Source organism: Thermobia domestica, chromosome 11, assembly GCF_964235325.1.
Source record: "Thermobia domestica chromosome 11, izTheDome1.hap1.1, whole genome shotgun sequence".
In the NCBI taxonomy this organism is placed as follows: domain Eukaryota; kingdom Metazoa; phylum Arthropoda; class Insecta; order Zygentoma; family Lepismatidae; genus Thermobia; species Thermobia domestica.
The window spans coordinates 118388357-118403294 of NC_137464.1; the positions used below are offsets into that span (position 1 = coordinate 118388357).

Below are 14938 nucleotides of genomic sequence, written 5' to 3' on the forward strand. Positions count from 1 at the left end.
GCACCCTGTATATATATATATGCTAGTATTATTCAAATACATTGTTATCTAAATTCTCTCTAGTTCGCTACCAGCATTATTTTAAACTGGAGTTACGACGTGACGTGCGAAGCGTTGAGTGTGGCATCGAAGCACTATTTGTGAATAGCGTAAGTTGGTAGCCTTGCAACTGAGAGCGTTGACGTCACTGCCAAGATAGTTCTCGCCGACTGTAGATTGCCACACAAAGGAATACGTACCTTCGTGAAATATGAACTTCTCTCAGCAGGAAATACACTCTTATTGCCTTAGAAAGTGTTTCTTAAGTAAGGAGTTGTAATAATAGATGCAGATTGTCTTTAGGAGAGCTGAGTGTAACTGCAACGTGTGCATATATACCATAAAACTGCACTGTATAAAACAATCACAAACTAACTCGTGGTAGTAAAAAGCATGAATCCTATCTAGCCGAGTCAGAGTAGGAGCGCAGCTGGTGGACTCAAGCAGAAACGAGACGGTGCGTCCGTAGAAGCAGGCGCGCCAGCGACGGTAGGTATTCGCGTAAACAATGATAATAGAGAAACACTTTATATAGTATGAAAGCACGTGCCCTGCATATGGCACAGCTTTGTTACACTTCTGTGATCACTTTGTACACTGCCTTCACATAGCATTTAATTTTATGTCTTCCTTGTGGGGTAGGCTATTACGTGATAAAGAGCACATTTTTCATTTCGAGCTTCTACGTTACTATACGTGTAAGAGGTAAAATCCCGCTATATTTTTATTACTTGTACAATTCTATTGTGAACTCAGTAACATATTTCTTCCGTAGATTTTACGAATGTATGCCCCCATAACACTTTATACCACTTAAAATTTGGCACCATTTCCCCACATTTGATTCAGATACAACTTCCTTTCATTATTTTCCCCTCAGCATTTCTGTTTTCCCTTCCATTACTTCAACATCACGTCCTACGTTAGTTAATAAAACAGTGAGTTTTGAAACACTGCCATATTAGGCTCTATTACCTATTTACCTAATATTGCATCAATACGTAAACTCATATAATCCAGAATAATTTCGTTTTTCTGCCGAATTAATTACCATACACTTTTGGTCCTTATTAGCTTTTTTGTTATTCTCAAATGGCGGCCGCTGCCATTTTGTCTAATTCTGTTCATTACTCCATAAATTGTATTTCGTGACCGCCGTCTGCGGCAGTTAAACCAAGTATTAATGTCGCGAAATGCTTATACTGGAATCATTATCATTGATATGAAAAAAAGGTCAAGGTTATCCATCCACTTAACATCATTGATCCACAAATCAACGGGACAGCCTTGCATACTGACTCACTGTTAGTGGGGGTTCTTGTGGTGCTCTTTCCTATGTTTTTGCAACTTACTTTGTCATCTTTAAACTGAAAGACATGACCGAGGTCTTAAACGGACAAGGGAAGTTTGGAAGAAAGCACTTGCCTGCAGAGAAACTAAGCATGCCATTTGAAAGACCAATTCATGTTGATTACAACAAGTTAATAAAATTTTTGTACGGTTGAGAACTGTTTGAGAAATTCAACTTAGAAGTTTATATGAAAAAAATGAATATATACACATTTAAACGCGTTAAGTACAATATTATTAGCAACGAATATTGACATACAAATTGAAATCTATCGGAGGTAACAGGAAAACTGTTTTGCAATATCCAACGGGTTTCTTAGTTAAAATTAGTCATTATACTGTTGACAATAATGATAGGTTAGAGATGAAAATTGATCATGTTGTTCTTCTCTTCTACAAAGAAATGACGTAGGCAAAAGACTTCCTTGCACCATGAACATTTCATATGTGCAATTGCGTTGATCCGACAAGGGAACAGTTCGCATAATCAAGACGAAAAGCAAATTCGACATGTGATTCAAAAGGTGTATAATTTGTTTAGTAACCTGTCTTGTGGAACGCACACTGAAACAGTCCAATGTATCGCAGTGATCGGAACTGATTCATTAGCATGGACACGAACTTGATTTGATTGTTTCGTTGGTACATCATAACGTCCGGATGAAGAAGATTCATACTATGTACAAATCGTGTGCAATTTTTTGGTATATTCTCAACCATTACGTCTTTCCCATCCGTCATCCACTTTGCAATGGACAATTTGTTTGTGAATGGAGCCCAGAGATCAAGCAGTAGCAAGTTCAAACCATCAGGCTGCATAATAACGGTAGGTTGCTAGGAGGCGCAATCGTGCTTTAACGTTGAATCTCTTGAAAAATTCTCAACCGTACAGGAATTTTATTAGCTTGTTATAATCAGCATGAATTGGTCTTTTAATTGGCATGCAGGCGAGTGCTTTCTCCCGAACTTTCCTTGTGAGATCTTCCAATGTACCCAGAATTTTTTATCGGTCTTGCCTGACCGTGTGGGAAAGGTATCATATAAAAAGGAATTATGACGAACTGAGTCGTGAAATAACAACTCATGTGGGTCATTGCATGTCAAATCAACATGAGGTTTCAGTTCGACCCGTATAGATTGCAATAAGATGTTATATTGTAACTGCTGTCACTAATGTATGGAACAAGTGGAAAGCTCAAGCTGTTTCTTGAAGTGGTTTCGAAATTACAGGACCCTAAAGTTCTCAAGATTTACGAAATATTGCGAGAGTGACATTTGTTGGATTGAAATTTGCGGTTGACCTAGGATTTTGGTCAAAATGTCACTTTAAGGCTTATGAAAAAGAGCTTTCAGGTTGTATAAAACAACATAGATTTTTTAAAGTAGTGTTTTATTTCGAAAAAATCAGGATGTTGAATCTGATTTTCTTAAAAGGCAATATTTTAACAGTTTTCAAAAATATTATAAAATAAAATATTCGAACTGTTATCAATGTATCCCCAAAATTTTATTTTGAAATTAGCGAGGGATCATTTGTTACAAGAGATTTGAAAATCACTTTAAATTTGGTTCTTCGTTTAGAAAAAAAAACGAATGAAATAAGGACGTATTAAAATAAAATTAATAATGTACAACAGTGCCAAAAAAGACCATTGACCAGGTTTTTGACCGTATTTGAAACTTCAGGTCTTCTGTGTATACTGCTTACAACTTACTTTGGACTGAATTAGAAAGGCTTTTTCGGTTGCAGCTACATCTTTGTCAGGCAGAGTATATAGTCAGCCTGTTGGGGTCACAGCGATTACATTACACATTACATCCACTTCACGAATTCAAAGAACATACGGTCCCCCAGGATATGCAAAAGATGGAGATGGACCAGCTAGATAGTGAAACGTGACTTTCACTTTATCTTGCTTTTCATCGTTTCTCAAAATATATGCCTACCAGTGCCAGGTTGTTGTTGGATGGATTTGATGAGTCGGAAGTACCTTGTTAGAAAGTTTGTACAAGTTCTAGGAATTAGTTTGAAGCTCTAGGAATGAACACATTAAATTTCTGTGCCCCAGAAATCGTTTGTGCTTTGTTGAAGCGATCTTGTAGGAATGTTGGTGATTGAGTGAACTCTTGACTAGCTGATTGAGTATAAAATGCACTCCAGTAAAGTTTGCGCTACCGAGTCAAAAGGCTGCCAGGGTATAAGAATTGTGTTATAATATATATGCTGCAAACTTGCTCGGCTGCTAACCTTTTGACTGTGCTTACATTCCTATCCCATCACAAGGCCTCTTTCCGTAAGCTGTTAAAGCAAAATACCATTCAACCTCTATGTGTCAAATTAACTTCATGTGGATGTAAGTTTAAACAAAAAGTTCTTTTTATTCGTATAATGAACAGTAGATCCATAAGAAAAGTAGACAGTGAAACCTTTCGTAATGCGAACAAACTTTCTGTTCTGTCAAAAGTGTGAGAGAACCCTTCCTTTTACAGTTTTCTGTTTTACTCCCAACATTTCAGTGACGCTTTTCGTAATCGAGATGAATTATTATCAGTTCATTCGAGTTTAGCACAGTAAATATTTTCCACAATTTAAAAATAAACCTTCAACTGATCCGGCAGTTACAAGTATATATATTTAAAAATAAATAATTCGTGGAATTGTTGTATGCTGATACATTCAAAGATCATTCGCAGCAACATTACTACTTAATCTTTGATCGCAGAATCATGAAGTTCACTATAGATCATACCATGTATGCATGAAGGAGACTAACACTCTCTGAGTGTGTGTTTGCATATTTTCATTTGCTCTTTCTCTCCTCGTGAAGATATTCATACAGTAGACATATATTTAACCAAGAGCAGAATATATGGGAGTAAAACTAAAGCAGGTAACAGTTCTATTGTGCAAACGTTTGTTAGCTATAAAATTCCAGCAATGTTCCATTATCCTTCTTTTAATTGAGGAACTCAATTTTATGTCTCCTTGTAAACTATTTTGATTATGTTGCCTAGTGTACTTCGATGTATGTAGTGTGTATTTGTTAACTTAAACAATTTTGTTCTCTGTTTGTCTTTTAAAAATAATTGCAGGTGTGAGATAAAATGGTGATATCTAAGAAACATATAGATTCGCCTGCTCATTGGGCTACACGGAAGACTGGATATCCGTTCATAAAGAACCAAAGGTGAGTTACTTATTTTGATAACATCATAATGTGAAGGTCCTTCTGTGATGTCTTTTATTGGGACTTAAAAGCTTTGTGTTAGCTATTGATCTATTTTATGAACATTTCTTTAGTGATGATTCAATCTGCTTCTTTGTGGCTCCCCCTTTCCAGTGAAGGCAATATTTCACCAATTGTAACTGGCTACAGGCATGGATAACTTTGTCAATAATCCTGTAGGACTATTCAAAGATAACGTGAATATATGGATGAGTCAAATATATTTAACGAAGCGATAAATGCAGGATAATCAGTTATGAAATGCAGAGCGTTCAATTTAAAATCGTCCCTGAAAATATATATATGCCATCTTCTTTCCTTTGTACACTCTCTCTCATATGTCCATTATAAGCATACCTACAAGACTGGCACAATAATAATAAAACAAAAACAAAATAACAAAAGTTTTAAACAAAATTGAGGAATGTATTAAATTGGCCTCGGGGTCTGTCATGTTGAACGCGTATATATAAACTAACCTTATAGTGTCAATGTGTTTATTTTAGCGGAACTCTCGAAATTCATCTTCGGTCTACAGAAAATCCACATATGCGTTCAAATTTAAAGCTAATTTGTTGAACTTTTTCCGTAGAGTTAATAAATTAATATTACTGAGGAGGAAATTAAAATTATTTTTGAATTAGAAGTAAATAGATACTCTTGGAACACTTTTAAGAAAAATGAGGAAATGAGCTTGGGATATCCATATGATGTCCAGTAATATTTTAATTAACCATGATAATAAATACATTTTTATTCCTTTTTTGTCAAAAATTTCCAGTCAGCTTACATAAAATGACAAAAACATGGTTTATACAAGTTATAAATCTCCGATTGATATGGAGTGACATTTCACGGACTACAAAAAGATATTTTATTAAGGATAGTTATGAGTATATGAAGCTACATGTTAGTGTGAAAACTCTTAGAGTCTAAAGATACGGATTCCTAGATTTCAGGTCCTTCTAGACATTTAGAAGTATCCAGTGATAGTATTTATGTAGTTATAATATCTAGAAAAACTACATTACATATTAAAAGAATTAGAATCGGTTATCATTTGAGAGCGAAGAAATCCAAGAAAGTGGTTGCTATGAAGATTGGGAATGTATTATCAATTGTTTAGTGAGAAATTTAAGTTTTATCAAGTTTAAAGCATATTAATTCACATTATGCATAAATCTATGGGGTGTGATAGTGGACTAGTTGATCATGGGACAATAAAATGGTAAAATCTATATTGGTTGGAGTGTAGCGTCCGTTTCCAGCACCAAACATATATGAGACGTGAACCTACAGTTGAAAATGAAATCCGAGCCACAGTACTGGGTTAAAATTGCAAGACTCTCACGAGAAAAATGAAATGAAATCTTTGAGTTTTACGTCCCACGGTTATGCCGGTTAGGCTAAAGGAGACGGTGATGATGAGAGATGAGTGAAAATGGTGGAATGAAGAAAGTGGGAGGAAACGGGAGAACCCCGAAAAAAACCATGAGCACGGTGTTTGTCCACCACAAGGTTCACTTGGCGGGGGCTGGGATCGAACCCGGGACCCCAAGCACCAGAGGTGAACGCTCTACCACTGAGCCACCGCGCCCCCAGACTCTCACGAGAATCGAACCCGGAACTCCGTGCACCAAATGTACGCGTGCTAACCATTAGATAGTGGGGAGAACAGTAAAAACTACATGTGTTATATTCTGTGAAGTGTAGTTGACAAAAGTTACTAGTTTTGTATGTCGTTTATTTTTTTCCCTCGATATATGTGAGGCGTAGTATCATTCGTTGCACAACATATAAGTTATGTTTTATTTAGTATAGTTATGAATTAATTTTCGCATTTGAAGTGACCCAGAGAGAGATCAGGACCGGCTTTCGAAATGATCTCGCTGGAATAAGTACATAGGCAGTGTAAGGCTATAGTATTTAATTAAATAAAATATGCCACACGATTTATATATTTCATACATACAAACGTATAGTTATTCTGATACTTCGAAAGTTTATGCATTTTTGGTATCTATGCTCTAAGGGTTCGATTCCTTGATAAGTAAGTAGAAAATTTATTTCAGTCAATTGCAATACAGCATGTTGAAGGTCGAAACACAATGTCCATTATTTTATTTTTCCAGTCATTTGATTAAATTGCTGGTTGGTCGCTTTAATGAGATGGATATAATCGAGTATCTCACATGTAGTACGTGAGGAAGTGTGCAATTTTGCATTATCATATAAGCTTACAAAATGTGTACGAACTTCAGTTAGTTCAGTATGACAGTAATTCTTGGCCTGTACGTCATCCTAATCAGAAGGCACTAGTCAGATTCTCTGTAAGAATGTTAATACTTTTTCTTTTGCTGAAGTTTTCTTAAATTATTTTCGTATCAAAGAGTAGATATGAATCTGGGAAATACTTGCTTGCTTGCATCTTTGAATCTGGTATTACATGCATTTCAGTTATACTTGTTAAGGGTTGCATGGCAATATTATGTGCTAGAGTTGCTTCAGCATCCATCGTCAGAAACGCATCTTTCAACTTCAGTTTATAATAGAAAATGCAGTATTTAACACAATAGAAGTTGAGCCCAGCTGCGTTTCTCGTAATTCTAATATGTCTGTCCGGAATAAAGTCGTGGTCGCACCAGTTATTCGTCTCTTCTGTGATATATGTGCTTGGGCTTCTAAGTTAAATGTTAGTTTCTCAACATTTATCCAATCATTTCATTAGTTTTCTCCTTCTTCTAAGAGGTTAATTTCCTGAACTTATCGCCTTAGATATTCCATAATTTTCCAAGAAATACTTCTGTTACTCCTTGTGATACAAGGGCAATTCGAAAAAAAAAAGATAAAAAAGCTGTTTGGTTATCAACGTCATATACTCGCAGGTACAGAACTTTTATTATACACATTAGAAAAGTACTACATTACGTTACTTTTCAACATATTCACCATTCAAAAAAAAAAAAAAAAAAAAAACGCTTGGGAATGAAACTACCTTCTAACAGCATTCTGAAGAACATTGTTATCCCACTTCTTGCTGCATCATTCACGTCAGATCATCTTTAAACATGTAACACCATTCACGTACAACACCTTCACTCATCACGTTTTGTCCGTAAATACCACACAGTTCGCGATGAATCGCACAGCTGCCGAACAGTTTTTTCGTACTCGAAAATCTATTATCGCACACACTTCACGTTTGGTGGGTTTTTCTATTACAGCGTTCATTTTCAATTGTTATAGCGGACGAGTGAACTGCAACACAACCTTCTTCCACTACGTACTGTTTACTGAGCACTGCATACAGCGCCACAGGACTGACGTCTCTCTTCTCGGTCATTTCTCGCACATATGTAAACTTTTTTTTTTTTTTTTTTTTAACGAATTGCCCTCGTACTAATTTTCCAGATACTACTGTCATGATTTATCCTCCAATAAATTGTTTGCAATCTCAGTGTGTGTGGTGTTTCCACTGTAGTCGTCGAGTGAGTTAAATGTAAGATCAACGGCTAACTTACAACCGACTTCTTTCTATTTAGGTAACTATTAATTATCTGATATATTCAATACTATTATATGAAGAATAGACACCATAATAATGGTAGTTAAAGATCAGGTGTATGCGATTCTCAGTATTTGCTTTCCGAACTCAATTTGAAACTATTAATTGCCTTTCTTCTACTTCGAGTGTCAACTCTGTGTGTGTTTCTATAGCCATAAAGTATATATTAGATAAATTCGTAGAAAGCTCTAATATTGACAGGTGACAGAAAATTCAAAGTATCATATCTGTAGATTTACCCCCCCAAAAAAAAAAAAAAAAAAAAAGGCTTTCTGAAAGTAGCCGCATGCATTTTTTCCCTTCATTTAATCTTAGTTTATGAGGTATTTTGCTGTTCACTGATCAGTATTGCTCGTCATCACTATTAATTTGTAGCGCATATTTAAAAAACAGAAAAAAAAATCAATGCCGAACGAAATGTAGAAAAATGCGTAGTTTCCTTGAGTTGAAGCAACCTGGAAATGAATATTTTATTCAGCATGAATTTTTGGTCTTTTTCGCTTGCATGCATGCTTATTTTGTATGGGGATTTACACTGCTAAAGTAGCTGTCACTAATAACAATAGTACTGCTGTAAACTAGTATTAATTTTAGGTCAGATTTGCATGTTAACTATAGTTAATTATTTCAGGAATAAGCGAAACCAAGGATACAGAGGTCGTTTGAAGGAAATTTTACCTGCTGCACCAGGTTAGTTACATTAGTATATTAAGTGCTAAAACTAATATCGTGCGCAATACGATCAGTCACCGTAAATACATTTTTTGCTTGATTAGTAAACATACACAATGTGCTTCAGCTAGAATTCATATTTAGATAGTTGAATGCCACACCGATATTTGTTGTAACATTTATTTCTAACCATAAAAGCTGAAAGACTGTGCACGGCTAACCGGTGAACCTTCTGCTTGGATAATTTTATTATAACGTATCTGATTACAGTAATTTGGCATATTGAAACTAGGGTGGAAGATGGTATGGGTCTGCAAACGAACAAGGATAAATATTAGCTTTTTTATTGAAGATAAATGTAGATTTGTGTCAGCGTTGGAGGGGTATTACTTACGAATAGTTTGCTTACCTCACACTTCCAACAGTAACCTCGATTTCCATCAGGGTCGCACGTGAGAGGGGACTCGGGGGGACAAATACCGGAGAAAGTGTGAAAAATATCTTCATTTAAGTTTTTTTTATTTATACTAATGAACGGAGGAAATAACTTTTTTTTTCACACACCAGATCCTCTATATCACTTTTTCACTCTTTTTTCCCCCATTTCATTTAGTTGTGACTTTTTATCAATTGTGAAATTTCCACCAAACTTCCTACTGTGTGCAGTTACACGTACAGCCAACTTTGCCAGCAATACTTTTCCACAGAAGCTGTTTTAAAACTTAAAATAATTGAAAATAAATCGAAGAAACAAAGAAATTTAACCCTATAACTATCAAATCAATTTGACACAAACAGCGGTAATCAGTTGTGATGATTGACCACAAGTGTCGCCAACTTCATTGATAAGTTACTTTGTCTAGCGTTTTTGCCACATTTGTCAAAAGACAAAATGAGGGAGGGGGGGAATTTACAGAAAATTTGTCTGGGATCCCATGAAATCTATTTGTGCTCCTGTTTCAATTATGGATGTTTTCGCACAGTTAAACAGTTCACTGTGGAATACATAGTCTCTTACGTAAACAACATATGAAATAGATGTTATAGATCATTAAACAATCTTTATTGAAAATAGAATGACAAATGTATGAAGTATCTTTTACTAGGAGAACGAAAGACTTCAGGTCTTGAATTTGGACATGGCTTGCTTGACAGAAATAGGTACATCATCTTCCCAGCTTATGTTTCTAGATTTAAATTAGTAGCAAGGAAGAAGATATATATAATCACATTTATTTTTGATCCTGTATCTGTAATATTTTAATCACACTCTTGTGTGTCTTTACAATACTTTCAGAGACAAAATGAAAAACTGGCGTGCAAACATAAAGTTCTAAACACAAGGAGACATCAGAATTATCTAGGACTAGTATTTACTGTAACATCTTAGTCATAAGATCACAAAATCGACAGTTTTCCTTCTTGCAGTATACAGAATAGACTATTTATTTTGAAACGACTTTGTAAACTAATAGATAGAAGATGCTGAAATTTTACACATTGCAAATATCGCCACGGGGATATTGTATAACATACTCTGCAATTACATCAGATTAACAGTATTGCCAACCCCACATAAAGTTATATTTTTTACACGGCACTACTCCAGACTATTACATATGTACATGTTTAAACGAAAAGTCACAATATCATATTTATTATTCAGTGTTACAAACTAAGACCACTCTGGCATCACAAAACATCCAAATTTTGGAGCCTCTACAATGTTAATAACAAATAAAACGAACGGGGCAATGCACATTCAAAGTACCGTATTGTCGAATACAGTGGTCATAATATGACGTATATCGAATGAATAGGTTCAAAGTTACAAGAAATTGAACATTTTTACATTTTTCAAAAGGCTTTATTTAGAAAAACTGCTTAGATAAGTATCGCATCCAGTCACATAGAAACATTAATGTTTGAAGCACTAAACTTACATGTTTTCTTCAAATGTACTTAGTAATGTGTTGAACGAGTGAGTCACGATTGTGAAAATATGCTTCAAATAGTAAGCATTTCATTGCTAGTGTCTGCAGATAGATATGAGTGTAGATAATTCGGCTTTGTTAAACAGTTTTATGACTAGTTTCATTTACGGACCAAAGCGGATCAATAGGATGTGGACGTTTCTTGTGTTACCTAATGGACGCTTCTTGTGATACTTGCTAATGGACACTATACGATATATATATATATTGTATAATTAAAAAACAAACACTTATTATACTTTGTATCCAAAAATGATTTCTTTTTATTTCATTTCGATCCTCTCTTGGGCTTTCGTAAGTAACTTTCCTGATGCTCCCCCACCCTCTCCCGCATTTACGAATTCATTCTCTGGTAGAGCGTTCACCTCTGGTGCATGGGGTCCTTTGTTCGATCCCATCTGCGCCAAGTAAACCAAGTGGTGGCCAAACACCGTGTGCGTGGGTTTTCTCGGGGTTCTCCCGTTTCTTCCCGCTTTCTTCATTCCTCCTTTAGCCTAGCCAGTATAACCGTGGAACGTAAAACTTGAAGATTTCATTTCATTTCAAATTTATTCTCAAAGATAACTTTCGTGCAATATTAGAACACATGATCTTCCGACATCCCTTTAAGTTTTGTAGATCCTCACACATCTTCACTTATTGACGCCCTTCTATCGAATTTTTAATACCACTGAATAAGAGTATAGAAAATTATTTACAGAAGTATGCCACGGATAGGAATTACAAAACTATTTAAAAGTGTTTGAATAAGTATATTCCTCCATCAAAACAGCGCATAGTGAATCCTGTTTACAAGATAAAAAATATCTTTACACACTTACTTATCAAAAAGAGCATTAAAAGATCTTCCGTGGGTAGTTTTGTTAATGAATTATACGCTATTTATAATAATCGGAAGACAAAGACAACGAAGTCCTTGAATTAGTTGTCGAATAAAGAATGATTTACTAACGCACTTGAGCATATCTAACTGTATATGTAGATTTCTTATTTGCTAATCAAAAAAGAGTACCTGTGATAATTGGGAGCACTATGGCTCATGATAGAGCACTCACCTCTGGCGCGAGGATCTGTAGTTCGATCCCAGGCTATGTGAGTATGGTAGACAACATCGTATCCAAGGTTTTCTCCCATTCTTATTCTTTCATAATCCTTTTACTTTCAATAATCGTCCGTCTTCCTTAGCCTTAAAGAGAATCGTTGAACGTTAAATTAAATATTCCAGTTCATCTTTCTTTCTTGATAAACTGTATGAATGTTTAGTAAGTTTCATGTTGAAAGTGAATATTTACTGTATATTTGTTCTTTTAGGAAAGAAAATGAAGGTTCAACGAAGATTGTTGATGCCTGAAGAATCAGAAGAATCAGAAGTTCTTCGTGATGGTTAGTGCATATTATTATATCGTAAGAGCCTTCTTGTAAACTTTTTAGTACGTTTCATATTCTCGCTTCTGAGAGTAAGCACAGTAGAAGTTTGATATCATCAGACACCCTGGTAGCAGTAGTAAGAACTTAGTCAACACTCGAACGAGTGTACAGGTATACAATACCATGAGAGATAATCCCATAAAATGTACATGTTAAATATTTCATGTCTTATGTGTGTATGAGGAGTTAGCTTACGAATGGAAATCAGTCATATTCTGTGGGAACAAACAAACAGGAAATTTTTAAATTCTGGTACCAAGTTTTAATTTTAAACAGTTATTACAAGTATATGTGCGGAGTGCATGCTCAAGATTATTTATTATTTTGACGTGCGATATTAATAGAAACAATTATACCCCTGGCATATAATAGTAATTTCATAATGTTGCACACGTATTTGACAATGTTTTCCTTTACAGATAGGAAACTTACTTTCTGACTTCTCGTATTTAATTATTGGTACACTGCTAGCATGAGGTCCACCCACATACTCTATACAAAATCATAAACAGCGATCAATTGATCCAAACATTCCCAAACTGACGATACATTTCAGTGCGTGGATCCAACAATCATGAATATTGTGAGACTACTAGCAGTGGTGATGCCTTTCAAATCGAAAACTTTCGTGAAAGTCCATATGAATCATTCAAAAGAATAGTAGATGATAGAAGGAGTAAGTGAGAGAGTCTTTCATATTGTTACCCCTTTTTTGTATGAGTGTCTAGATGTCTCAGTATAATGTTGAATTCTTTCTTTTTTTCTTTTTTATACTTTTTTTCTTGTTAGGGACAGGATCGTTTCAAAACTTAGTAAATGCCACAATTGTTAACAGTGTAGGCTGTTATATAAAAACATTAACGTGGGTACAGCATGAGCTCAGGGAGGCAAAGTTCTACTGAGATATGCTTAGGATTGCGGTATGGTGTTGAAAACTTGTCCTCGTTTCGTGGTGGGATTACGTGTAGTTAGGCCGAAGTCCTTCACATGAACACTAACATTTCCAAAATCAGTAAATTAATCTCATCACTATGGTGGAACGAATATATTTGGAGCGTGGGATTGTGAGACTTGAGAGCGAAATCTCGCATTTCACCTATACATTAAACCTACCATCGTTTTACAATGTCTCCACTTCAAGAGTTCCGATTTTGGCTATATCAAACTCTCCCCTCATATTCTCCAACATTTCTAGGAGACCCGATCTGTTTCATCACAATATCCTTCAACCACTACTTCAAGATTCCACTCAATAGTACTCTCCATTCCCAGTCCCCTTCCTCGCCAACATTTTCCCTAACAATTCTGTTGTTCAAAAAGTCTCACTACCATGAAATTCTCTTCCAAATTTCCGTATAATACCATTCCAGTCTCCCTTCCTACAGAAACAGATTAATCTTGCTTTTCCCATACTTACCTAAAGTAGTAAAGAAATTATTTTTTTTGTAAACAAGATTTTTTTTCTGAATGGGATTTTTACACGGTAAAAGAATTACATAATTCTGTTTTTCTTCTTTTTGTGTACTAATTATTAGAATTTTAATTCTCTTATTTCCGTGATGAGAAATTAGACAAAAAGAAAATTTTTAGGAAGATTTAAAATTGTTAACTGAAAGAAGGTTTTGACAAGATAACAGTTAATAATATACAAACTATTTGCTAATATTTCATCAGAGATCATGCACATACCGTCGTGCTTCGTTCTACTAAGTGTTTGTGCCTAATTAAAGTACAAAGTTTAGCACTGTGTATCTGAGTTATCTTATTGTCATTTTATGTAGTTTTTTTCTAAACCGTTTCCACGGTGAACATTATTTGCTTTTCAATGTGCAACTTTTTTTTCTCTCTTTTCTTTTAAAATTCAAGAATATTCTTAAGACTGAAAATCAAAATTTGAAGTTCAGTTTCCTTTATTTTGGCTTCGAAGGTCCAAGTCTCATAAAATTTCAGTTCTGAAAAGGGATGTTAAAACAAGCCAAACCAATTTTTCCCCTACTGTTCCTAACACTTCCTGTTTGTGTTAGATCAAAATATAGAAGAAATGTTGAAACAAATGTCAACAATATTTCGTAGCTCTACATGCCAGTAGCATATGTAACTGGATTTAAGTGCGAAAGGTTTTACGTAATAGTATTAACTAGTTGTAAGCCGACAGAGTACAGTGAAGGAAGATATCGAAAGTGCTTATAGTGTACTTCTTTACTGTTCTATGATAGCATTAATTTTCTGTTTCAGTTCCGGAATTCCTCTTTCCAGCCATGGGAATGAGAGAAGTGGGGACATTACCAAGAAACCGTAAACCATGAAAACCATGTCGCTGGTATGCACGCGGTGCGATCAGCAATGTCGGTATCGGTGAAATTCAGGCTCGGAAGGAGAAGGGGGAACCTCGGAAAACCTATCAACATGGTATTTCTGAGGCAGGGAAGGAGCGAAAGACAATCCACATACACACACACACACACACACACAAAAAAAAAAGTATTTATATAAATGTATCATGTGCAGAGACATTGATGTTCTATGACTTAGTGAGGAGAAAATTGGGATTGCATCAAAGAAAACACAGCGCCTATGACATGTTCAATGAAATTACGAGGGATATCGAACGAGAGGAGAAAAAACCTCAAAAGAATGATCTGCTAAAAGCGAAGGGGAACGAG

The 14938-nt window shown here is 35.3% G+C and overlaps 1 protein-coding gene across 6 annotated transcripts in view; it reads left to right on the plus strand.

Moving 5' to 3' along the window:
• The window catches only part of LOC145664394 (uncharacterized), a 73454-nt gene that overhangs the window by 11996 nt on the left and 46520 nt on the right, over nucleotides 1-14938 (plus strand). For 5 of the 6 annotated variants that reach the window (XM_081731060.1, XM_081731059.1, XM_081731058.1 and 2 more), the window contains exons 2-4: nucleotides 4483-4577; nucleotides 8813-8871; nucleotides 12159-12230. In XM_081731060.1, coding sequence (XP_081587186.1) covers nucleotides 4495-4577; nucleotides 8813-8871; nucleotides 12159-12230 — 214 coding nt within the window. In that variant the 5' untranslated portion in view covers nucleotides 4483-4494. Of the gene's footprint in view, nucleotides 1-4476; nucleotides 4578-8812; nucleotides 8872-12158; nucleotides 12231-14938 lie in introns of those variants that run through there. The other variant, XM_081731062.1, reaches the window with a different exon arrangement.